The 24,907-nt window shown below is 41.6% G+C and overlaps 2 protein-coding genes and 1 long non-coding RNA gene across 12 annotated transcripts; 2 read left to right on the forward strand and 1 right to left on the reverse strand.

The window, feature by feature from the left end:
- Positions 1-124: 124 nt before the first annotated feature.
- Rdgb (retinal degeneration B) lies at positions 125-24,487 on the forward strand. 10 transcript variants are annotated; one of them, XR_013001675.1, is made up of 22 exons: positions 125-471; positions 15,525-15,709; positions 15,791-16,127; positions 16,203-16,339; positions 16,409-16,526; positions 16,602-16,983; positions 17,061-17,242; positions 18,022-18,126; positions 18,200-18,385; positions 18,457-18,619; positions 18,731-19,120; positions 19,193-19,479; positions 19,550-19,702; positions 19,773-20,035; positions 20,111-20,219; positions 20,288-20,444; positions 20,514-20,663; positions 20,743-20,923; positions 21,185-21,459; positions 21,548-21,907; positions 22,523-22,744; positions 24,201-24,339. XR_013001675.1 is itself a non-coding variant. In XM_076376195.1 (21 exons), the coding sequence occupies exons 2-21, from the start codon at positions 15,632-15,634 to the stop codon at positions 24,337-24,339; spliced, it is 3,822 nt and encodes a 1,273-aa protein (XP_076232310.1). In that variant the 5' UTR covers positions 125-471; positions 15,525-15,631; the 3' UTR covers positions 24,340-24,487. The 10 variants fall into 10 exon arrangements, 7 of the variants coding, with proteins under 7 accessions (XP_076232310.1, XP_076232304.1, XP_076232308.1 ...); XR_013001673.1 differs by having other exon boundaries at positions 21,590-21,907; XR_013001674.1 differs by lacking the exon at positions 21,548-21,907.
- On the reverse strand, positions 7,255-8,187 carry LOC143178275 (uncharacterized). Its single transcript, XR_013001751.1, has 2 exons — positions 7,893-8,187; positions 7,255-7,783 (listed from the first exon to the last, which is right to left on the reverse strand). It is a non-coding gene; the product is annotated as an uncharacterized LOC143178275 (long non-coding RNA).
- Positions 8,543-9,826, forward strand: LOC143178527 (cytochrome c oxidase subunit 6A1, mitochondrial). The gene is made up of 2 exons (XM_076377251.1): positions 8,543-8,791; positions 9,388-9,826. Exons 1-2 carry the CDS (start codon positions 8,543-8,545, stop codon positions 9,508-9,510), a joined length of 372 nt encoding a protein of 123 aa, XP_076233366.1. The 3' UTR covers positions 9,511-9,826.
- Positions 24,488-24,907: the final 420 nt, after the last annotated feature.

Here is a 24,907-nt window from a genome sequence, read left to right on the forward strand (position 1 = left end):
TCGGTACGTCGAGCGTGAATCGAGGAATCTTTCGCTCGGAGTACGATCACGCGAGAGAGTGACACGCGTGCAGAAGCTGACCGATCGGTTCGACCCACGATCGTGTCTTCGATGGGTCGAGTGTAGGGAAAGATCCCGACTCCGAGCGGGTCGAAGGGTCGAGAAATGACTAGTTACCTCGTTCAATTGGATCACTGCACACGCGGGAAGCGCATCGATACGCTCGTACCGTAGAATTGCCTCGAATCTGCTTTACTGATTGAGGAAGAGTCGCTTCGTCTCTCGCTCTGTCTTTGTCGTGGCTAACGCGGAGGAACACGATAGACACCTCGCAATGGGATAATCGGCCCGTGGTAGTTGCGTATGATTGCCCGTGCTTCCGTGTGAGTGGGTGCACGCATACGTGATACGATGTACACAGACGAGAGAAGGGAACAAGAGGACTGGCTGAATTCTGGCCAATGAATTGTGGTATGTATGTGCATGATGCATGCCGCACGCGACACAGGTGTAATCGTCATCGATCAGGTTTTCAAAGAATCTCGCGGAGATCTGTTCCAACTACGCGCGTCCGGTCGCGTAAACCGCGGCTCTCTGCTGAGATATGCACTGGTTATTTTCATCTGACGTGCATCGCGATTTTATGTAACGATCAGACTGGTTGAGCCTTTGTTGGTCGTTGGAAGGATTGTTGCTTTGCAATTGTGGGTTATTATGGGATGTGGATCGATGGGGCTCTCTGTAAATGCACTTTAGAGGCGTGTCGTTTGGGGTTTGTTAATTATTATGACACAGCTTCCTTCGTTCTTCTCGTGGGGTTTATTGGGGCTACATTATGTTGATAGATGGTCTATCTGATTATCCCATAGTCCTTTTCGTAAGTTGTAAAAAAATGAAGACGTAAAGGATCTATGGGACAAGCTGATAGAACGAATGAGTTTTCCTTACTACATGTATGTACTGCTATTCACATTCTACATGAAGGAAAACAGCTATCAGTGCCACGAGTAATATTAGAAACGTTTCTTACTATAAACTCTTCGATAAACTATGAGGTCATAACGATGAAACATTGTACAGATGTTTTAGCAAACACGTTTCAAAAACTGTTTAAACTGACGTCTATTTTCGTGGAAATTTCTTTCTAGTAATTTTTTATTCACAGATCGTGCTGATACTCAATCCTCAACACAAGGTCACATTCTCAAATTTGACGCAATTCAGAGTTCGACGATAGCACAAGTCAGCCAGAAATATCAAGAAATCTGTAACAATAAATATTGCACAGATTTGTAGACATTTTCGTCATTCATTCTCATTATACAGTATCATCACTCGAGGGGGTTGGAAAACCCCGCTGCGGCCTACCACGCGTTCTCCATCTTTGTCTATCTGACGTAACCAGTGACGTCAACAAATTGGAGGATCGATCGAATTCAAATACGCTGCTCCGCGGGTTCTTCATCACACTTTTACTTTCCACCTGAATCACATGTGATATATTTTACGATCCAAGTGGTCGATTATTAAAACGAATCAAATTTCATTCCTACTCTTATCTACATACCCTAACTCACAAATTTCTTCGTAAAGAATTATTCACCGCTCCAGAGACATTTCATTTTTTGTATTAAAATTCAGAAGAGTGGATAAGAATTAAGCCCAAAGGTTGTAAAATTTCAATTTCGATTAATTTGAGAAATTTATCAAAAGCATTCTAAGAAATTATCTTTCAAATTCTTCTGTCCCGTATTTGGGTCATAGGACTGCACGCGTGTACTATTGCATCGCAAATTTAACTCTGCACAAAAAACGATGTTCCACACGCGCCGACCTAATAATGCCCTTGCCGTGTTTTCATCGAGAACGGAGATGCTATTAGCATGCGTTAATTTGATTCGTTTTTGTCGGTAACGATGGCTCATTAAGCCCCCGGCACAAGAATGGCCCATAATGCGCCTCAATGTCAGCGTAATGCACTTCGCAGATAATGAACCAACTAAGCAAAGAGAGTCGATGCAGTGCAGTCCCGCGAGTCTATGTAATCAGGCTAATGTAATCCTCTTATAGAATTTGTTGCGAACAGTCGATACTTGGAGGTTCGCTGAACTCGCGCGGTTTTTAGTCCTCCTGGGAAACTGGCCTAAAAATAATCCACCAATATCTCTTTTTTCGTCCCTAATATCGGAAGAAATGCAGCTACGTAATTGCAGAGGATGAGATCCTCTGGATTGCTTACTCGATACTGTGGCTCCTGATCAAAGTAGAACAAAATGGAATTTCTTATCAAGATGCTTTGACCTTTTTCAGGGTTTTCCTAAATGCTAGGAAGCTTGTGGTTTCCTCTATTTTATCTTCAATAAGGAAATAGAGTAATCAGCAAAACCCCATAATTTCCGCTAAAGAATTTTTTATCATTCCTCTCGTAATTTTCACGATTCTATTTTAGAAGACATTCCACTTTGATTAAAAACGTAATATTCCACTTGCATTAAGAATTTTGATCAAATTTTATTACCGTGGTGCCTTCTGCAATTTTCGTTTCCCGTGATACAGAGTGTCTCAGACGAAATATGATATAGGTTCAGGCAGATATAGGTCTAGGCCGAATAAAAATCGGAAATCGGGAAGAAACTCAAGGCTGCGCGATGTAGATGAGTTACTCTGTATAAATTACGGAGACACGGATGGCGGACGTTCTAATACAATTTCGAACCTCGGCGTTCGCCGTGCAATTACACGCAAATTGGAGCGTCTATTAAAACGGGAGAAAAAAAGAGGCATTCGCCGACCTAGTTTCTCCTCTGGTCTCGGATTACTTCCGCCGCGCCTTCCGCGACTACGTCGGGAGCCGAAGGACTTCCGCGCAACTTTCCAATTAGGATTTCCTTCTGGAACGAACCGAGGGACCCACCGTTACGTTTCTACGCGGAACTCTTTGGTTTTTCGCGATCGTCCCGCCCCTTCCCACCCTCCTCGATGTGTACACGTTTCGGGATGTTACCTACGGGCACCCAGGAGGGTGGAAACTTCGACCCGTTCTCCTCGAAATGTCAAAGGTTGCCGCGCAAGTCGCTTCGACGTATCCCCGTTTTCCAGGAGCCGACCGGATGCCATTGTTCCTGCTTGATCGTCGAGGGATAATTATCATCGTTTCCATTCTGCGCCACTTAATGATTGAAGCCTTCTGATACCAAGGGGATATTTGCTTTCAAAGCTTCACGGGTTAAATGGATTAGAGAATTGTGACCTTTGATCTCTGGAATCGATATTAGTCGAAACTGCTTTAGTAGTTTTACTGGATTAGTAGAGTCCTTCATTTCATAGTTAATGATATATACAGTAGAGTTTCGTACGTTCGAACACTTGTTATATGTTTCCTAGAAATGGATGCTTTTTGCTCTTGGCTAAATGAATTCTGATCGTATGATTGTAACTATCAGAATACTAATTATTCTATTATACAACAGTTTTTTTAGTTAAATGTTTACGTATCCCCATCAATTTTAATTTTAATAGAGGATTCTACTCTGTCATTGACTCTTTAAACTTTTCTAAATAAAAATACTGTGATTTTCAGATTTATATATGAACTAAAATTTATGACACGCGAAATAAGTTTGAGCAGTAGCCTTTCTTCTGAACGAAGCTTTAGATAGATTCTATCTTGGGGTCCCAATTTACTCAGTTCCTAAGCAACGATTTTCAATTTTCCGCATCAGAGAAGGTAAGAAACTATATTTCGAATTTCTCGATCGATTCACGCCCACGTTTTGGTGATCGAATCAGTAACACGTTCAGGCATCCCTGTAGCTTGCACTATTGACAAGCCTATTCTTGAATTCTATTTCGCTTCCTCTAGCTTTATTGTTAAAACACAATCGTTTTCATTCCCCATTGCCTCGGTACTTTCGCTTCTTGCGTCTCGTCAGATCGGGGAAATTATTCTCGGGAAAATGAGCAGCCTACTCACTTGTTCCTCTTTTGTTAGGAAACTTTTTTTTGGCACGAAGAAAATTGAGTTTGTATACAATCCTGCTGAATCCTCCCTGAGGGGACATTTCCATTTGGAGGCTCGGTTTTAAGAGAAATTTTTTTTTAATAAAATATCTGTGGGTATACGTGCAGATAAGTTCCAAAAAATACTCGAAGCCTAACAAAGCTCCATTCTGTTTCTCCCACTATAATTAACTCTGTTTAAAAATTGTCCAAATGGTCCTAAATCACCCGAATAAAGGTAAATAATGGCTGATGAAATATTTGCTATTTTCGAAGGCTAAAAGTTGATTTACGATGTTAGTTAAACATATATCTATATAAAGGCACCGTTCATTTACACCGAATGGATTTCAATATTTGTCGAAACGGAGGTATTGTAAGCTCCTATTACGTCACCCTCCGAAATCGATGACACGATTGTCGCCCCCGCGGAGAGAGATTAATTACTTTCTTTTCATTAGACTACGAGCGATTAAGTTCTAGCGAGAAAGCCTCGTTCATTTAAGGATTGATCGCTAACGATCTTACTTTTTTCTGACAATCACTCACGATCCTACGCCATACATAATTACTTCTCGTGTCCTTCTCGAACACTGTTCTATTCGTCGGATATTTCTTAAACTTTAAGTTTTACGCGAGCCATAAAAATTTCACAAGGGGTTCCTGTGGAAATTGCTTGGTAATGTCAAAGGTTCGGAGTTCCTTCGTGAACTTGGAACATTATGGTCCTCCTCGGGATGGATTTATTGAAAGAAATGGATCTCGAGAGTCCTTCACGAGTCCAGCATTAAATTATTGTCCCTGACTGTGCCTCGTATCGCGGCTTCTTTGCATACCATTTTTCGAGTTTCCGTATTTGACGATGTCGTTGAAAGTTATGGCGGAAATTTTCCTTAACTTTCGTTCGAATCAGTTATAATTGGTTCCTCTTCCATCCTTCTTTCTATTTTTTATTTTACTTCGTTTGAAAATGTAAAGAACAGATAGTAAAGTTTAAATCAATACAGTCAGCAGGTTTAACGCAATAATTTTCTATCTACGTATCGTGTTTGCGAGAACCGCAAACATGATTCCTCGTGATATATGCAGTAGTGTAAAAACTAATGACGAAGTGATTTTCTCGATGTCGCGGTGCTAGCAAACAGAGAAGTAGATGTTTACAAGTTCCTACTGACCCCAGACATTGTGGCGCTTCAATAAAATGCGTTTCAAGCGATGTCCCATTTATTTTGGGGCACATTTATCCACGCGAGGTGTCTCGATTCCATTAATCTTATTCCATAGAAATACACGACGAGCACGCGATGATGCATTTTCAAGCCAATTTTACTGAATGCGTTCTAGTGCACTCTGTTCAAAGCAATTAGGTGATCACTGCCTCGAGTAGTTTAGAGAGATAAACTTTTCAATTTTTTGTTCAGGTTCCTGGAATTCTGATTTGTCAAGGGATTCTCTAAATATATCAAATAATAAATGTGTAGTTAGATACAGTGGAGATCCTCGAGAAAAAGAGAAAAGAATTGAAGAAATGAAATTGTGATATTTTTGCTATTTTTAGTTGTTCAATTTTGTTTGAACCACCACTATATATTCACAATAATAGTTTGAGTAAATATAATATGATACTATGAATTATTTCGAAGCTGGGGAAAATTTGGAACGAGTTCAATTAAAATAGAATGAAATATGTGTCGAAGCGAATACTGTTCAGCGACTATTGTACAGATAATACTATTTCATATTTAAATTGATGTTCCATGTACATAAATTATTAAATTACATATAAGTCAATGTCATCAGTATCGATGACTGATCTATTCACCTTGAGTATTGAAAGTAAAAAACAGAAAATTATAGCATTCACACTCACAAACAGTTCATGAATTCCACGTTACGTCACCATAGCGATACATGAATATTAACATTAAATATCAATTTTCAAGTTACCTATTTTCCCCAACCACTTTCCAGCGAAATATCCTTCACGAAATTCAGAAAATATTCCTTCCACGTACCTGATCAAGTAGTGTCGCGCACGTAGACTCACCGAACACACCACAGATTTCCACAGAACTGCATAAGCGAATGCAAACAGAAGAGTCAGTAGGATCGCTATAAATACGGTTGATTTGCGAACGTCACGGAAGCTGCGTTCGTGCACCGGAAACGCGATGCTCACCATGGAGCAGAGATAACGCGATGGTGGCGGAGGGGGGTACCTGTTCTTGTCTGTTCGTGAAAATGGAACAGCAGGCGAGCAAATATCTGATTTAATGCAGCGATATTCGGGTGGAACAATAGCGTTGTGACGATCGTAGTCGCGCGAACTTGTTTTCCATGAGAAAAACACGGAACTCCGAGAGGCGCGAGATAAGAGGACAGATTGAAGTCACGGTTACGCTCTCGTTGAATTCCTCCACGGAGCTTCATCGAGGGAAATGTCACAGGCGTCAAATTCCTTAAATATCCGTGGACGTGAGAATATGCTCCTAGGAACAAAGACGAGCGAGTCGTGACAAAAGAGTCCCTGGCTGCGGTCGAACCTCAGGCGTCTTCCCTCGAACGTTAAGGAACAATGAATTGAAACGAGCCACTGGCTCGCTAAAAGACACGATAAATTGCTGGATGATAAAGAAAAAACGCGATATGGCGATCCTCTCCGTCCCGTGGAGGTTAAAGATGGCTGTGTCCGCCACGAATGTCAACGAAATATTGCGTTCTCCGTTAATCAAAGCAAACGTCGAGCCTGGACGAACATTTCTAATGGATAACGGTGGTACTGCTGACCTCGACCGAGGCGAAGGAGATACTGGCAGGGGACCTCGCGGCTGGAATACAAAAGACGCCTTGAACAACAAATCATGGAGCAGAAAATTGGTGAACAGAGGTACAGGGGTTTTTTCTACTTCCCTCGTCCAACAGTGGTGAAGTTTACGAGGGTCATTATAGAGACAAGCCCCTCATACCTGCCACCGAATTTTTTATAGAAGTCCCTGATGAAAGACTTCAATGCAAATGGGGTGAAATTTATTGCTGTTTATTTTACCTGGGGTTCCTGTCTTTATAGCGGTGATTAATATTGATGGTTCAGTTTACATGAGATATAAAATTTTATGGATGACACTTTGCATTATTTTTTCTCTTTCTCAAATGATTTCCTAAAAGAAACTATTTACAGTAAATTAGTTTTGGTTTCTTGGACTACTTACAATTTTAGGCGAGATAAACATAACCTGAGCGCTGTGTCCCTCGTTATGGGCTCTTATCTTCGCTAATTCTTGAGCCTATAGGGAGGAAACTCTATACATATTCCCTTTAAGGAGTTGCCTAATATTGTATATTCGACACAGACACCAAACATCCTTGCGAGCCATTCGGGAAAGACCCAATGGCCACACCTCTCAATTAGGTGTATTGACGTCATTGCAAGGTTCCTTTCAGAGAGCATGTCCATCGTATCCTCCTGGCGGGATGTTTACACGAGCCATCGACATAGTTGCATCGAAACGAACAGTTACTTCGGAAGGAGGACTTTCTTGCCCAGTAAAGAGTCCCCAACTCTGCAGTTCACTTTGCCAATGATCTACCATAGTTGGAAGTCCGCCAAGGAACTTGGTGTCTCGACAGGACAGAGCGTTTCATTCTCAAGAAAGTTATCGAATTCGTCGAATGTTTGTTTTCCTTTGACCGATTCAGGACAGTCCTGTGGGCGGAGGGACGATTTATGCAGAAGGTCGTCCAACCAGGGGCATCTTCGTAGAAGCTTCTCCAGCGAGGAGACACCCTGTAAAGATACAAGAAAGTCAGACCAATGCCAGAAGACGAAACGAGAAGTTCCGGAGAACTGTTTCGATTCTGATATCTCCTCGAAACTTTCGGTGGAAGAATATTACCCTGAGTGCTCGAAACCCTGCGAGCCTTCCGTCAAGGATCCTTGCTGTCAACCTCGCCCTTCGCCCGCGTGCTCATCGCCAAAAATCTATTCTTCTTGCCCAAATGTGGAGGACTATTGTCCCAAGCAAGGTAACTTCTCGGGTTCTTGGCCTGCGTCTTCCCCTCGATTCATTCTCGAGATCTACTTAAGATTCGTTCTAGATCTACGTTAACAAAAGGAACGATATCGATCCAGCTACTTCGCGGTTTTAAAGTTCAACCTCTCAAGCTCGAACTTCATACAGCATATCGATCTATGTCTCAGCTGATGGACAAAGCCCGCATGTGCTGCGGGCTCGAGTGCTTTTGTATTTGTTTTCTTGTCTTTGAAAGTACATATAAACTTGCTTGAAAGCATTTGTAGTTCCTGAAGTTTTATGGTCGAAATGAAACTTTATAAAAGAAACTTGCATGCTTTTTTTAACCGCAAGGACTGTCAAGAAGATAAAAGCATTAGGTATTATCAGTGATACTTTCCATAATCAATATTGAGCAATAATGAAATTGTCACTTTCGAGATAGCGCTTTTTTATCTTCTATTATCGAGAGAGAATATTTGTAACAAGTATCATAGAGATATCGTGTGGAAGTTCGAGCACAGGAGAATCTGATGGATACCTGGCCAGCAGAGGGAGTTGAATTTTCATCTTTAGCTGCCCTGTGCATTGTCATATTTAACAATACGATTTTTGCGAACATAGAGACAACGCACGCAAGATTTTGGCGATCGATAGTGCTCTTCGTTACGATACCAGTGCTGGTGCTGATGTCAGCCTACGTTTACACGAGAGAACAGGAAAAGAAGCGTGAACCGAGACCACCATTCGTTGACGTTCCCTATTTACGTCGAATGGTTAAGGTATATGCTGATATGTTCATAGCTTTATGTTTCTGTGTATTCTGAACTATCTTCCATCTGCGCTTCTTTGAAATTACGTCTACTGTGAACCTAGATAAAATTGTATGAAGGACTCGGTTTAGAGTCACTGGTCCTGAAGACTACGAGGTCATATTTCTTTAGGAAGGGGAAGATTCTTCCTTTCTTCTATTCCTAGTATTCTCTTCTTTCTTTTCATCCCTAAATCAATGTTAAAAAAATTTAGCGTGACGTTATCTCTGCTAGACACTCTATAAGAACTCATTAAACATTGCACGATGAGTACATAACAAAGAGATTGATTTTCACGCTTCTATTTGTACATACCAAGCTATTTTACACTGATCCTCTTGTCTAACGAAGCATTCTATTAAAGGTAATCCATTTGCGCTGTAATCGATTAACGAAGTCTTACGATTCGTCAGCTCAAACCGCAGGAACTTTCTGTTTCTCTTTTACTGTGCCTTCTAAGAGCCGTTCAAGCGATCTGCTTCCGTGTTCCAATTTCAAGCGCATCCTCGTTCTCCATAATTTCGCGCCGTATCGATCAAGCGACTTATAAATAATGTTTCCCTTAGCCTTTCCCATGGGGCGATGGCAAACACTCGTTTTTCCACAACCCCGAGAAAAATCCAATATCCCCGCACGGATACGAAGTGGAAGACCCGAACGAGGTGAAGACAGGCCAGCAAGAGAATTAGCGAGCGAGCCAGCGATACGCGTAAAAGAAAAGGGAGAATATGATTGTTCACTGTCCCGGGAAATTGCCTCGGAATACACCAGTCCACCACTGTGTTAAATTTACTCTGAATTCTAAAATTCCAGCGTGAACCATTTTCCAAACTTTTCAGTGGACAGACTTCGAACAGTTTCAACTTATCTGGAGCTCCCCACCGGATCTTCCTCCCCGAAACTCGCTGGCTGAATTATTTGTGACGGTGGTCAAGCACCGGATACTCCACATCCGGTGAATCAATGAGAATTACCCAGCGATTATCTTTCCCTCGCCGCATCCGATCTTCATAATTTCTTGTTGCTATGGCCCTTGCGAGGACAGAGTTGTTTTAAATGATAAATAATTTTGATGGTAAGTTGGTAATAGCTGGGAAATGTAAGACAAGTTGAGAATATGTCGCCCAGTTGAAGGGTCTAGAGTACTCTAGAGTACAGGATGTCTTGATACACTCTCCATGGTGTGCTATTGGCCACCATAGAAGAAACTCAAGAGTTTAGAGTTTTAGAGTATTATGGAGAACCCTAGTACTCTTTTGCTTCGTAAAATAATCCAAGCTTCACTTAGATCTCGGGGTGGAGTCTCTGAAACCGTTGTCATTAAATTCCAGTCCTGCACATAGCAATTTTCTTCGCTGAAAGTGGTTGTATAGCCACAACGTTGTCTTCCAGCGTAGCCAACTTCATCGGAGGTCTCATTAGCGGTCTATTTTCCGCGCGAGGAATCGTGGAGAACATAGAATACGATTGGGTCACTTCACTCGAGGGTGTAATAACGCCGTACACCGCTGGTTAATCTCCCAACGCCACTTCTCGGCCTAATGACGTCTCGAGAACAGCTTCCCAGATGTCCGTGGCGCATAAGGCAATCATAAAACACGTTCGTTCGCGTGTGCCGCAGGTTGGGGACACGACCATGTGGATCCTCGACGGAAGGTCAACGGTGGACGAGTCTCCAGAGCCATATTCTCGCCCTCCCTCCATCGCCTGAAGAAATCTCTTGCCTGCGTCACGGTATCGTGTGCATATTCCGCCCGTGGGCTCTCTTAATGTTGCTTGACGTCACGCGACGTGTACCTTGGCCACGAGAGAGTGAAATATACCACTGTCGGTCCTTTCCTTTTCGTATCATCCACTTAAAGTCAAGGAACGATGCACGGAGTGTCAGCGAACTGGTGGTGGGACAGAAGGGTGATCCTTAAATAGATGGAACTGTTTGGGTTGGACATATGAGTACGGGTCATTAGGTTGAGCGGTATACTTTGGTTTTTTGTTCGAATTTTTTTCTCACAGAATCACTGAGGTGGAGAAGATGGAACTCTGAAGTGCTGGGTATGATTCATTTTCTTTTTTAGGTACTCCTAATACTGAAGAAAGGGATCTATAGAGATTACTTTCTTGTTCATATTTATTGATCGACCTGAGGGTGCTAATAGATTAGTATCACGTCATGCGAAATCACGTTACATACTATGTATAGCAAATTCATAATGTGAGTCAAGGTTTTCCCCTTAATTTAGACCTATTTTGCTATAATATGTAAGAAATTTGCTGTAATATGTAACCTGATTTCACGTGACGTGACAAGTAATATGTTTGCACCTTAATGCACAGAAAAACTAGTAAGTTCATCTTCTACACCTACCAACCTCTCAATCTGTATTTTTATATAAACCTATCTTTTGCTCCATTTCCAAGTCAGTAGTCGCGCGTTTCGGAGGCGATCTTCTTAATCGAGTCCCAAATACCATTCCATTGTTGCGGAGGCTCTCCAGAGTTATCGAAACGATTCAAAGCATTCAAGCGCGACCATATTTCCCTCTTCCATCGCTTTTTAAGCTTTTGTAAGAATCAAACCGCCCTTGTCTATTCATAAAACGTCGCTTATATATCGCTGGTCTTGCGAGAGGGTTGGAAACGAGAGGAAAGTACATTTTCACCATCCATCGAGCGACTCCCTCGAGCGCTTTTACTCCAAATCACAGAGAAAGCGTCAGTGACCTTCCGCAATCTCTATCCCCCATCATAGGCGAGTCTGATTCGTCTCTTTTATCCTCAGCGAAATAGGCCGATCTCGCCTCCTCCCTATGCGCGCTGGTAACATTGTTGATTTCCATCGGAGAGAGGGGTAGGGGTAAGGAATATCGAGAGTGCTCCCAGAGCCTAATGTCAAAGGTCAGCCTTCTTCGGCAGCGACGCACAGGAACGTCGCGGCGAACCAGACGGCGGTTAACTCGCTTGAAATTTCAATGTAATCACGCGTGCACCTTGTTACTGACATTTAGAGGGGGCAAACGCATCTCGTCTCTTGCATACTGATACAATCCTGTCCTTTTATCGCCGCCTTTGATTATCTTCTCTGAACTTTGCACTACTCCCAGGCTCATCGTTGTTAATCTCAACCTTTCTTCTTTTTCTGCTCATTGCAGATTCTGCAGCAAATTCCTGTTACATTGAAAATATACATTGGTTTATTTTCTTTATACATACTTGTTCCAGTTTGTAAGGGCAGCATGTTGAAATAACATCTGCTCTTAACTATCAACGATCTCCCTGTCATCCCTTAAAGACTACCCTCTTCGCTCTATAAAAAGATAATCCTCGGAAGGGTGAGTGAAAGAGGTGTCGCGCGAGAATAAACAAGCTTCATTCTCGCCTATTCTCTCCTTCGCTCGCGTGAACGGTGCGAGTGGCTTTCAGCTTTCGCTATTCATAAACCAGAGAGGAAGAAAAGATTCTCACCCCCAAGTGGTGTGCCCCCTTCGCCGTGGGTGTTGCTTGATATCTCTAACGCAAAACACTTGTAAGGGGTCTCTGACAATTCGAATCTTGTCGAACCCACGTGCGTTTGGTAATCATCTCGAAATTTGACTTGATTAAGGTTCTTCCAAATCCCACTCCAAAAGTGGGAGTAATGCCTCTTCTTTACTCGCGAATTTGGACATGAAACGGAGTCACAAAATTGGAAGAATGTTTGTTAATATTTAGAAGTATGTATCTTAAAATGAAGATGAAAATAAAATGAATGTTGTAGAGTACCTAACTCCCACGATCTGGATGTAAATTCCGAATGAAGAGAAATAAAAATCCCACGCGTAAAAACGTGGTATTATCTGCTCCAACACGCGCTCAGCGCTTAGGTCTGAACGAACCCTTATGGCGCATCTGGTCTCGCGTTCTGTCCGCTCGAGGATCGATCAATAGGCTAGGGAGGTGGCGGAGGCGGTTAACGGTGGCTATCCAGGCAGTGACGGAGCATTTGCATTGCTAATGATCGATAATTAAGAACCTCGAGAAATCGCTTGAAATCCTCCTTGGAACGCGCCCCCTCTATAATTATTCCTTCGAACTGCGTTCTAACCTCCAACTACAAGCACGAAAGATATCTCATTTACACTCACTGACGATATCTCAAAGTCTACATAAAAGCTCCTCTCTTACATAGTTCTTCTTCTTACATAACCTCCAATAAAAAAAAAATCGTTCAAAATGATGAAATTGGAAGTTTCAGAGAGCTCCTGAAAAACAGAGGGTGTGCACCCTTTTGTCACGGTCCTGAGCCAGATCGCCAGGTCGCGGGTGCGACAGGGGGCGCTCCGATTGGTCCAGCTCGATTTCGCGGGTTCGCGCGTGCCAATGGGCCCGCCAATCGCAGCGACCTCCGGCCCGTCAGTCAGTGGCCGCGCGTCGCCGATGGAACGTCGTAACGTTTTCGGGTCGAGTTCACCCTTTGCTAGCATTCCAACCAATCTTCGTTAATTCCCCCCCAACAGTCTCCTAAAAAAAGCACTTGACACTGTACCTCGTCCCTGTCCTCGTCCTCCCTAACCACACTTTTTCTCCGCTCTTTCTTGCTCTTCGCTCGTAAACAAGTGTCTTTTCACAATCCTGCACCCATGCCTCTCAGAACGGGTCTATCTAGGAGCTGAGCGACGTGACAGTGCAAAGTACGCGAGAGACGTTTCTTAGTCGATCAGATAGACACGAGAGTACAGTTCTAGCTCGTTACAAGCTCTCTGCTGTATTCCATAAAGCTTGAAACTATTTAGACTCTATAGCGCAAGGGAGCTTTGCTCCTTACTTATGTTGTCACTTACGTTCTTGAGAACCCTAGAAATTCTATAATATTGTACATAAGTTAACCTCATGAACGTGTCCCTGTACACTCAGTGACCATAAACTCGAGTCGTGGGTCCATAGTAAGGGCACGGTGTATTTTAACGAGAAAGTGGTGTTAAGTAACGCTGGTGGATGTCTTCGTGCTTCGTGCACAGTTGACAGTGACTTTATCGACTCTGTCGGTTGCCGGTCTTCGCGGATCGAGGGCCTATCGCGTCTTCCCGCGATTCCTTATAGAAGGCGTGTAAGGTGTGGCGCGAAACGACCAGTAAAGAGGGAGGAAGACTGGCGACCCGTCTTGCGGATCTGCCCCATTTCCCCGTGATGCTCAAGGTTAAGGAAACCCCTTGCCAGTAAGTACGTCGATGGCGAGTCTCCTTGGATCGGGAGCGTATCGGTGGAAATCTGTCAGCTGTGAGCTCGTTGGGAACGATTGGCTCGATCTGACGGGCTTAGATCCAATCGGGGACGTAGATTTAGTCTTTGCATCTCGAACGATCGAGAATCGGATTAGGTTCAAACGTTGACGTTCTGACAAGTGGAGAAACTAGATGTTTTGGTCGAAATATTGGGTCGATGTATAAGTAGATTTATGCTGTGGCTGGATCTTGATGTTTCTGTATCAAGAAATGTTTAAATTTGACGAATTTCTGATGAAAGGAACTAGTATTTTTATATATATTGATACTGAGAAATGGCTAGTACGAATAATTCTCCCGCTAAAATCGAGAAATTCGGGTACTGACTAACGTAGTACAGGTGGGTATAAATATGCGTCTTGCGCAACATCTGTTTATTGCTCTTTTATAGCGTCGACGAATTCGGTCTCCATGAGTTCACTCTGCTGACATTTCGTAGTCCATGAATTGATTATAATTTTGTGGAAAGCATGATGTCTATGTTACCTATTAAGAATGCTAATGTATTCGAATAAAATGGATGCTCATTAAATAAAAGTCGCTCCTATGTTCAATGTCAAGAAATTCTTCAATTTTTTTAATGTCCTTTCCATTCTTTTTTTACTTTTTTTTTTAGAAAAAGTTAATTTATACTATAATTAATAATATTATTACAAACTTATTGTGTTAGATACTAGAAGACTAAAACTATCCTTCTTAAAATTAGGATCATTATGCATGCAATAGAATTTTTAATTAATTTCGCGTGGCAATATTTCAATTAATTTAAAAAATATTTAGTTAAGTGTACTTTTAATTTCCAAAAAAATTGTTTAATGCAAAGTGATGGGATTAAAATATCGATCAGCCGTCGAAAAAATGCAATTCGTTAATTTTAACGCGATTATTGAAATTGGTTGCGAGAGGTATTATCAATGGCCACGGAGCCGTGCGTGGCTGACCCAGAGCGAGGATTTGCGTGAAAACGTGGTACAAACACAGACAATTCAGCATTTGATGTGCTTCAATTATAGGCCGAAGGAAAAACAGCCAGTCGATGCTTAGGAAGGTCTTTCTATTTCTAATGCACGATAAAGTATCGATAACAGCTAGCGTCCGTGCTTTTAACCGAATGACCGATGAATCGAATTGTAAGTAGATAGAACGAGTCGGAAAAGAAATTCCATCAGACACTGTTATTTAGCATTCCAAAGATGACCAATTCATGACTACGCGTACATTGTTTGATGATAAGCGAAACTTTAATCTCTGACTCGTTGTGAGAACTTGTGTAAATCGCAAATCTATGATGTATACACAATAGCTTGATAAGGCGCGATAGTCTAGTCAGGAGGTGCTCTGATGTACAGAGTATATCATTTGTAGTACTTATCGTCTTTGCTAGAGGAAAATTTGATAACAACGTCGGGGAAGTTTGTTGTAACGCTGCTCTTTCTTTTCCCAAGGATTCCGCCTGCGTTATCATGAAGTTACATGACAAAGAAGAAAGGAAGACCTTTGAACGAGAAGCGTTCTACACGAGAGCGGATAGAAGATAAATAACATCGGCAAAATGTTGATAAAAGAGTACCGAATACCGCTGCCTCTCACTGTGGAGGAGTACAGAATTGCGCAGCTTTATATGATAGCGGTAATTCCAGTAGAACCATAAAGAATCAAGTTTCATGAAGTCTAATAATTGGATCTCACTCATCGCTAATTTTTTTTACAGAAAAAGTCTCGCGAAGAGAGTCAGGGAGCAGGCAGCGGTGTAGAAATCATAGTGAACGAGCCCTATACAGATGGACCAGGTGGGAATGGGCAGTACACGCATAAAGTTTACCACGTAGGGAGTCATCTGCCAGAATGGTTCAAGAGTTTGCTGCCCAGATCCGCGCTGATCGTCAAGGAGGAAGCGTGGAACTCTTATCCTTACACCAAGACTCGTTACACTTGTCCTTTTGTCGAGAAATTCTCCATCGAGATCGAGACATACTATTTCCCTGACAATGGCTACCAGGAGAACGTTTTCAAGCTCAGCGGTAGCGACCTGAGGAACAGAATCGTTGGTACGTGTTTACAGCTGAGGCGTCTGGCTCTCCTTGAGATCTATCAACGCTATCTGTTATATAATCGAATTCTAGACGTGATCGATATCGTGAAGGATGTAATTCCCAGCGATTATGTGAAGGAAGAAGATCCTAAGTTGTATGTATCCCAGAAAACTGGCAGAGGACCGCTAACAGAATCGTGGCTGGAGGATTATTGGGCAGATGTGAAAGTATGTGATCCCCTTCTCGGTACAGAAGCTAGTTGCTTACATTAAGAGCTAATTTTACCGATTGTCCAGGGAAAGCAGCAGCCAACGCCATCCGGGAAGTCGTTGATGTGCGCGTACAAACTTTGCCGCGTGGAATTCCGCTATTGGGGCGTGCAGACAAAATTAGAGAAGTTCATACATGACGTAGGTCAGTAGCTTACTAAAGATAAGCCTGTTTATTTTTGCGTTTGAGTATTTAGCGATTCAACCTGGCTAATTTCAGCCTTGAGGAAGACCATGGTGCGGGCACATAAGCAAGCTTGGGCCTGGCAAGATGAATGGAACGGTTTGACGATGGAGGACATCCGGGAGATCGAACGACAGACTCAGCTGGCGTTGCAGAAGAGAATGGGTGGCATCGAGGGCGCTGAGGAAGCCACGGAGGACAGCCAGGAGAAGGATGCGGGAAATGCAACGATGACTCCTCAGGAATCGAACGTTGCCATGACTTTAGCCGCTACTCTTGGAAGTATCGAGAAGAATGAAGACCCCCAGAGTCCACCTAGTGTCAGGAAATCGTCTGATATACCTATGACGAACACGGCTGTGAGTTCAGAGGGCGAGGCCAGTCCTGAAGACTCCCCAACCGAAGTACCCGACCTTAGGTAAAAGCAGAAGTAAAATCAGGAACCTACTTGCTTGCTTAGAGCCCTGTGTGGTTTTTACTTTGTTTGAAACGTAGGTTTTTCAGGAGTGCTCCTGCTGAAGAGAAGGCAGACCCTAGGAAAGGATGGAAGAAGAAAGCAGCGATACATTCACCAGTTTCGAACAAAAGTTTTGATATGCAGATCGCGAATTGGCGTATGGAAAGTATCGTGAGGGAGTCTGAATCAGGCAGCGAAGAAGAGTTCTTCGACTGTCAAGGTAAAACAGCGGTCCACGTAGCATAGCATGATTACTGTTCCCAAGAGTTTGTGTGTTGAAGTAATGTTGAGTTGATGTGACTGAATAATAAAGCAAACGCTTCAGCGAATTTCTCGAATACAATTTTCACCCTTATCACTCTAAACATATTAAGCAAGGAGCTATAAACTAAAGAATACTATTCAATAGAAATGAAATGTGTCTTTTAGAAATTCGCACCTTGGTATTAAAAAGTACAGCATGAGCTGGTGTTAATACTTTTTATTCTTTTTATGTGTACCCTCTTTATTTTCTATGACGCATTCCATACTGCAGCTGGGTTCATTATACCTGTTATACGCGAAGGTAGGACACGTAGATACTAATACATACGTAGAACTACTGACATTTTAAAGTTGGGAGATGTATTCGAAGGACTGATACTAGAGTTAGTATTTTTTATGAATTTTTAAACATTGCGCAATTGCATCCATGCCTATTGCTTACTAGAGGACAACTCCTATAGCAAAGTACATCGACATTGAGCATGAGGATACTAAAACTAATTTACTGCAGCATGTAGCTGCATGGCTACACAGGTTACGAAAGTCTGTCTCTTCAAACTATCAGCCTACAAAGAGTATAATAATTCTTACTCCTGTTACTACTCTATGCTTCTTGCGATGCTGGTTCTGATTCGATTGAAGAAACTTCCTGATTCTAATAATTCTCTTAACTCGTGTCACAAATGCTTCTAAAGGCACGATGCATAAGCAATGTTAAACTTTCTGATTATACAGAGAACTTTGGAGATAACTCTTCATTAGCTAAATGGAGTTCTTTGGATCTTCTAGCAGAAGAGGAAGACAATACGTTCACTTCGCCTACCCTGACGAACAGAGAAGGTAAATAATAATCGTTGCTCCATCAATTTGTCTCTTGTTCATTCGAACCTCATGGATCATTGTGCATTTACAGACGACACGATATTCTCACATTCTTATCTTCAACGAGTGGCTAGTGAACGTAGCAGTAAAAGGTTGCAGATCTCTGCGTCGGCTAGTATCGATGCCTCGTGTCCGGCTTCACCTCAACACTCTCCCACCCATCAGCCTTGTAAAACTACTGTACTTATCATTGTGATGCATGCAGGAAGTGTATTAGGTAAATATCTTCAATATAAATTGAGCCTGTCTGTTACTTGCCTTGATTTGCATTACTTTTGCATATTACAGACGCCAACGTTGACTTGACCGTAAAAAAGTCTGATATAACAACGTTCAAAGGGGCCTTCGAGTCGGTCATGAGACAACACTATCCTAGCATGGTTGGACATGTGTCGATTAAGTTCGTTTCTTGTCCCTCTATCTGTACTGAAGGTCTTGGTATTTTATCGAGGTAAAAACAGAATAATCAGGTTGAAAACCTAATTCCTCTTTTGTTCTACGTTTCGTTTCTTTGTACTGTCATCAGTCAGAATTTACAGAACCTTGATATGCTTCTTTTCAGTTTAAGTCCATACAGTTTCGATGTGTCACCCTCCTCTATGGATGCTCCACAAGTGACAAACGACACTATCCCAATTGGTGCGATACCGCTACTCGCCAGCTCCACTCCTGAATACCAAGATGCAGTGTCGCGAATAATAGCTGGAGCTAATCAAGTTTATCACGACTTTATTAGGAGTGAGGAGGGTCGTGGTTTCACGGGGCAAATTTGTTTGATTGGAGACTCAGTAGGAGCAATTTTAACATATGACGCTTTATGTAGGTCAGTTCACTCTAGGCATAATAGTGAAAACAATATTTTGGATAGCCAAGGTGTTGAAAACAGTATGATTTCTGAGGATGGCAGACACTTGACTGCGCCTTCCCCCAGAAGAAAATCATCTAATCTAAGGTAGACAGATATTTAACTCGTATATTATTATAAATCTACCGTGAAATGATATACACTTTCTTATTCTTATAGCGATAGCCATCAGCATTATAGATTGGACTTTGAAGTAGGGGAGTTTTTCATGTTTGGTAGTCCACTTGCTTTAGTACTTGCGTATAGAAAGATTTCCTCTGGAAGCGATAAGAATAGTAATATAAGAAGACCATTGGTGAATCAGCTGTATAATCTATTCCATCCTACTGATCCTGTAGCTGCTAGGCTAGAGCCACTGATCTCTGCAAGATTTTCTCTTCTTCCGCCCGTTAACGTGGCTCGATATCAAAAGTATCCACTTGGAAATGGTCAGCCGTACCATTTATGTACGTATTGTTCCATCATGATTTTACTCCCAAAAAATTATGAAAATTATATTTCATGTAATATTTTCAGTGGAAGCCATTCAAACGAATCCTCAGTTATTTACTGATGGTTTAAACATTCCAAGCATGTCGATGTCTCACTTAAGACGGCTATCTGATATATCGATTCACAGTACTATGTCTGGTATTGTTGATAATGTTCCTTTACAAATAGTATCGAATTGTAAGTAAAACATAAGTAAGGATACAATGGTCAATTGTCTGTTTTCATTGACAATTATTCGCTGTTATAGTAACGCAAAAATGGTGGGGCACAAAGAGATTAGATTACGCACTCTACTGTCCAGAGGGTTTAGCAAACTTCCCTACAAACGCTTTGCCTCATCTTTTTCATGCTAGTTATTGGGAATCTTCAGACGTTATCGCGTTCATTCTAAGACAGTTAGGCAGATTCGATTTGCCATTACTCACTAATGAGGAGAAAGATTCAACTTGTTTCCGTCCAGGTCAACCCAGGGAAAAGTGGAATAAGAAACGTACTTCTGTTAAATTAAAGGTGAATATACCGCGTCCTTCTGCTTTCGAATCAAATAGCACTGTTCACAAAACTTAGAAGAATCTTTGATTTCAGAATGTAGCTGCTAATCATAGAGCAAATGATGTAATCGTAAGAGAAGGAGCACCACAGGTGTTAATTGCAAGATTCATGTACAGTCCAATCGATGTTATCGCTTTAACAGGTACGACAAATACAATCCCCTATAAAGCGACTTTGTCCACTTATTCTGAGCGAAATTCCTCCCCACAGGTGAAAAAGTAGATATCCATATTATGAAAGACGCTCCTGCAGGGGAGTGGACGTACTTATCAACCGAAATAACTGATAAAAATGGTAGAATAACATACAGAATACCTGACGATAAAGCACTGAGCTACGGACTGTATCCAATCAAAATGGTCGTTAGGTAGTATCGTTGATCTATAAGTAAAAGACACTATCAGAATGATTCTGAAATTTAATCTTCGCTTTTCAGGGGTGATCATACATCTGTAGACTTTTTCTTGGCTGTGATTCCACCTAAAACCGAATGTGTGGTGTTTAGTATAGATGGTTCATTTACTGCAAGCATGTCTGTCAGCGGAAAAGATCCAAAAGTCAGAGCAGGAGCTGTTGACGTTGTCAGGTATATTCCAAGCTGCTATATTACAAAATAGATCTCTCGTTTATAACTTGTGATCCACGGTCGTTTCCGTTTCACACAGGCATTGGCAAGAACTGGGCTATTTAATTATTTACATTACCGCGAGGCCTGACATACAGCAGCAGAAAGTTGTTTCCTGGCTATCCCAGCATAACTTCCCTCATGGTCTTGTATCCTTCGCGGATGGTCTGTCGACTGATCCGCTTGGTCATAAAGCCGCGTATTTAAATAAACTTGCACAGGTGAATGACTTATTTATAAACACAGGGCATGACTTTTTGTGTGACATAAATTTTCGATGATATTAAGGTAAATGACCCAATACCTAAACGCTTAAGATGTCAAATGTCTCAATTAATAAACAACCTAAAACTGTATGTTTCGATACTTTAATTAGGTTATCTTATATGTTAGAATTTAAGTCTTTAACGTTAGTGTTCAGGTATTGGGACATGGTCAACTACTGGGACATTTATCTTAATACGATTTCTTCCACCCTCTAGGAACATGGAGTAATAATTCATCACGCATATGGCAGTAGTAAGGATATTAGCGTTTACACTGCAATTAATCTTAAGCCAAGTCAAATCTTCATCATTGGAAAAGTGCCAAAGAAGCATCACGCTTTGGCCACGATTCTTCATGACGGTTATGCCGCGCATTTGACCATGCTGCAGGCGCATGGAGGCTCGAGGCCTGCTCAGGGTAATGCTCGTATGGTGATCCCAAGAGGTCAGTTCGGTTTGCCCGGACAAAATGCTTCTCTGCGACGGAGAAGGTGAGTTGTCTAATGTATGATCGATATGCTCGGTGTGGAAATTGTATCTCTGTCGCTTACATCCTATCGTGATGTGGGAATTTTTAAGGTAATAATTCTTTCAATCCTCCTTGCTATCCTCGACGTTCAGATGTTTCGGTTGCTGCAGAATGGTGGAAATGTCACGCGTATGCGATAAATATTGTCTCCTAGAAAGAAGACATGCGGAGTGGGCGTAAGGCATTTCGGAGATGAATCAAATTTCACTTGTCTGTACATAGATAATGCCTGTATTTTTATAGCTCGTCATACCACGCGATCAGTATGGTTATTTCAAGCGAAAGTAGTTGTTTCAGAGATGATCAATGATGTGCGATCCTCCTATTCGAATCGCGACCATCAATGTTAAACTAAATCCCATATATATCGAGAGATTTCTATGTAAAACAATCCTAACCACGAGAACAAGGTACATAAACTGCATAATTTAAGTAGTCTTGGCATGGTATAATCCACAAGAACCTCGGCAAACGATATAGACCAACTGTAACTTCGAGCTCTTTTCTTTTTTTTCTAGATGAGAAATAATAGTAGGTCTTTAGTAGTCTATATCGTATGTTCGAACATAGGAATCATCCCTATACGATGTCTACTGTGCATTTTTAGCAATTGATTCTTCGGCAACATGTAATTTGAATTGACAGATGTTCTATAGTTACAGCTAGCGCACACCTTATAAGATCTATGTACAGTATTTTTTATTCATGTTGAATACGTCTTCATTTCTCCCTTTTCTTCTCTCTGTTCCGCTTGTTCAGTTAGTCTCATGCTGGTTTTTTCAGATGTAAAGATAGCATTTTGATAAGTTCCATTTTCATTTTATCTCAGAGTGTACGTGCGTCTTTGGCGTTTCATTCAGATTGATTATCATTTCGATTTACGTAAATGATCATTATCCAATGTTGGAGTAACTTCCACGGCAGCTTATCTAATTTTCAATATGTTTCCAACATTTTCTACTCTCCTTAGCTGGTAGCTAAGAGGTCCGAGCAATGTCTAAAGCTTATCAGTTTCTTCGTTCCAGGTACCTGTTATGAAGATATGTCGTGTTGCGCGGCGTAGTTGATACGATCGTGATCTCGGCAAGAGTCGCCACCATTCTACGCTCAAACTTAATGTTTTATCTATCAACCATACACATGTCCAGAATTTACGGTTAATCAACCTATGAGTGTCTAGATGTACAGAGACTAAACAGTTTTTTCGTTACCTCCTGAAATGGTCTAGTCTCGCTTTAGTGACCAAGGTAAACCAGAGTCCCTTACCGCTTGAAATCCGTTAGGTGAATGTTTGTGTTACAAACGATATTGAAGCTAGATCCACCACCTACACGCAATATATTATTTATAGAAGATTCAATGTAGTTACAATTGTTGCAGAACAATTCCAAATCTATTCGAAACATATTTTTCTTTCAATTTTATACATGACTTATTTGCGAGTTTGGTGATAGATCCAGTTAAGACACTGCTTGTATAAGAGACTAACAGCACGACAAACTATGTGATAGAACGAAAGCTCTGACATGATGCACGATTGTACACGCGAATGCCGTTTCAATAACACCTCGAGTCATGGACATACGGTGTACCACCCAAGAACAAAGTGTCAATAGCTATTGCTGATGATACAGTATTCGACTATCCTTTCTAGCTCTGTATTTGACCCTCACAGATGGAGCAGATACGCAGATCTTAACAGCGGTTTAAACTTTAAACTATTTCTTACATGCTCAGAGCCACTCGACTTACTTGCCTGTCAAACTGTACTGTTTCTCTTTATTCCGTAACTTATACTATCCTCTTTACTACAATAACTTCTATCGTGGATGCTCTACAGAAGCAAATGATATTGAGATCAAGTCTAGATTTATAAAAGATGAGAGAACTTACTTCCACAATAGAAGGTGTTATTTTCCTATTTAAGGAATGAATGAATAATCTACTCTGCATCGCTGTCATTGCAGACGGGACAGCCGTTCTCCATCGTCATTCCAATCATTCACCAATGCTTCTTACTCATGGAAATGTTACATTTATGTCACGCTTTCAGTATATTCGTCCAAACACACCGCTAGTTCTACTATGCTGCTAATCCATGTCTTCATCTGCTTCCACGACTGGCGATCTACGCCCATCACGTTAATCGACGCGGTATACTTGTGACGATTCTAATACAATTCTATCGACGTTCAAGAGATTCTTATCAGAACGTATACGTATTCTAGACTTAGCCACTTAGATGGTAGTTGACTCTAATTACGTTCATAGTAATAGTTGATAAGATGGACCAGGAGTTACTGTAACGTTAATGATTCTGTTTCACTAAGAAAGGTCACTTGATTCAATTCTGGGAACTTGAATACCTAATTCAATTTCCCAGTCTGACTTGAGAAGAAACATCTGACTGTATTCTTCAGGCATGATTCATGAAACCCTGCAGCTGATAGTGAATCATTTGATGCTTATCCTCTCTGTCAGTATTCTACAATATTCTACTGTATCTTTACTATTGAAAGATGCTTAAGAGACTACAGTGCTAAGAATAGTTAGAGGATTGCGATTCAAGTAGAGAAACAAGTGTGAATAGACTTATCCTCTAACTAGTCTTAGTAATATGTTGAATGACTCAGATTGACTAACAGTACTCTGTATGCCCGAAATTCTTCAATCCAAAGCTTTATTAATTCCAATAAATGGTAGCTCTTTCAGATTGGCGAAGCGTGCAATATCACAGCCAATCACGGGCAAGGTCGTATGCCCTCTGGAACGATCAACGAGTGTCGGGCCTCCAATATCGCAGCAGAGTGGATCAAGATCCACGGCATCCGAGAAACTCTGACGATTTGCACGCTGCCGCTCTTTTTTTGAGTCGCGGCAGTGACGTGCACACAATTATCTCGAGTCACACAACCAAATTGAGGAAGTCCTCGTACACTTAGACCAACGTGTGCTCAACAGTCTAAAGAAGATGATATTCTACTTTGTTACTCCACTTTTATATCCTCTCTCTGTACGCCTGTAACTTCACGTGTATTAAAAAAAAAAACGCGAGATCATACAGACTTCCTTCGATTGAAATGGTTCCAAGGTAGGAGGACTTCCTTCTCCGCGCGAAGACGATCACACGGTCCCCCTTATCGAAGATCTTCAACGGGGTACGATTAATTTTCTACCGATGTGACCAGAGCTTTTTTTCTAGCGACCTTTCGACTACACTTTGTAAGCGAACAACTTCCACGGCTGGCAAAACGATGCAGCATCTTTTGCAAGGCGATCGAGCATGATCAAAATCTTTTGATAAAGTAGTCCGAGATGAAGCGTCTAGTTCCTAATGCGGGTGACGAGTGTATGAAAGCACGATCTCCTAGAAAAAAAGCACTGTATCTAGACTCTGTTCCAGTTCGAGC

Source organism: Calliopsis andreniformis, chromosome 4 (genome assembly GCF_051401765.1).
Source record: "Calliopsis andreniformis isolate RMS-2024a chromosome 4, iyCalAndr_principal, whole genome shotgun sequence".
Lineage (NCBI taxonomy): Eukaryota > Metazoa > Arthropoda > Insecta > Hymenoptera > Andrenidae > Calliopsis > Calliopsis andreniformis.

Bases quoted from the DNA above. Each gene is read 5' to 3' on its own strand.
- LOC143178527 (XM_076377251.1), top strand. From the start codon at position 8,543: ATGGATACCTGGCCAGCAGAGGGAGTTGAATTTTCATCTTTAGCTGCC. The intron at 8,792-9,387 runs GTATATGCTGAT...TGTTTCCCTTAG, and splicing joins ATTTACGTCGAATGGTTAAG to CCTTTCCCATGGGGCGATGG.
- Rdgb (XM_076376195.1), top strand. From the start codon at position 15,632: ATGTTGATAAAAGAGTACCGAATACCGCTGCCTCTCACTGTGGAGGAG. The intron at 16,340-16,408 runs GTATGTGATCCC...CCGATTGTCCAG, and splicing joins ATTATTGGGCAGATGTGAAA to GGAAAGCAGCAGCCAACGCC. The intron at 20,664-20,742 runs GTATATTCCAAG...CGTTTCACACAG, and splicing joins GGAGCTGTTGACGTTGTCAG to GCATTGGCAAGAACTGGGCT.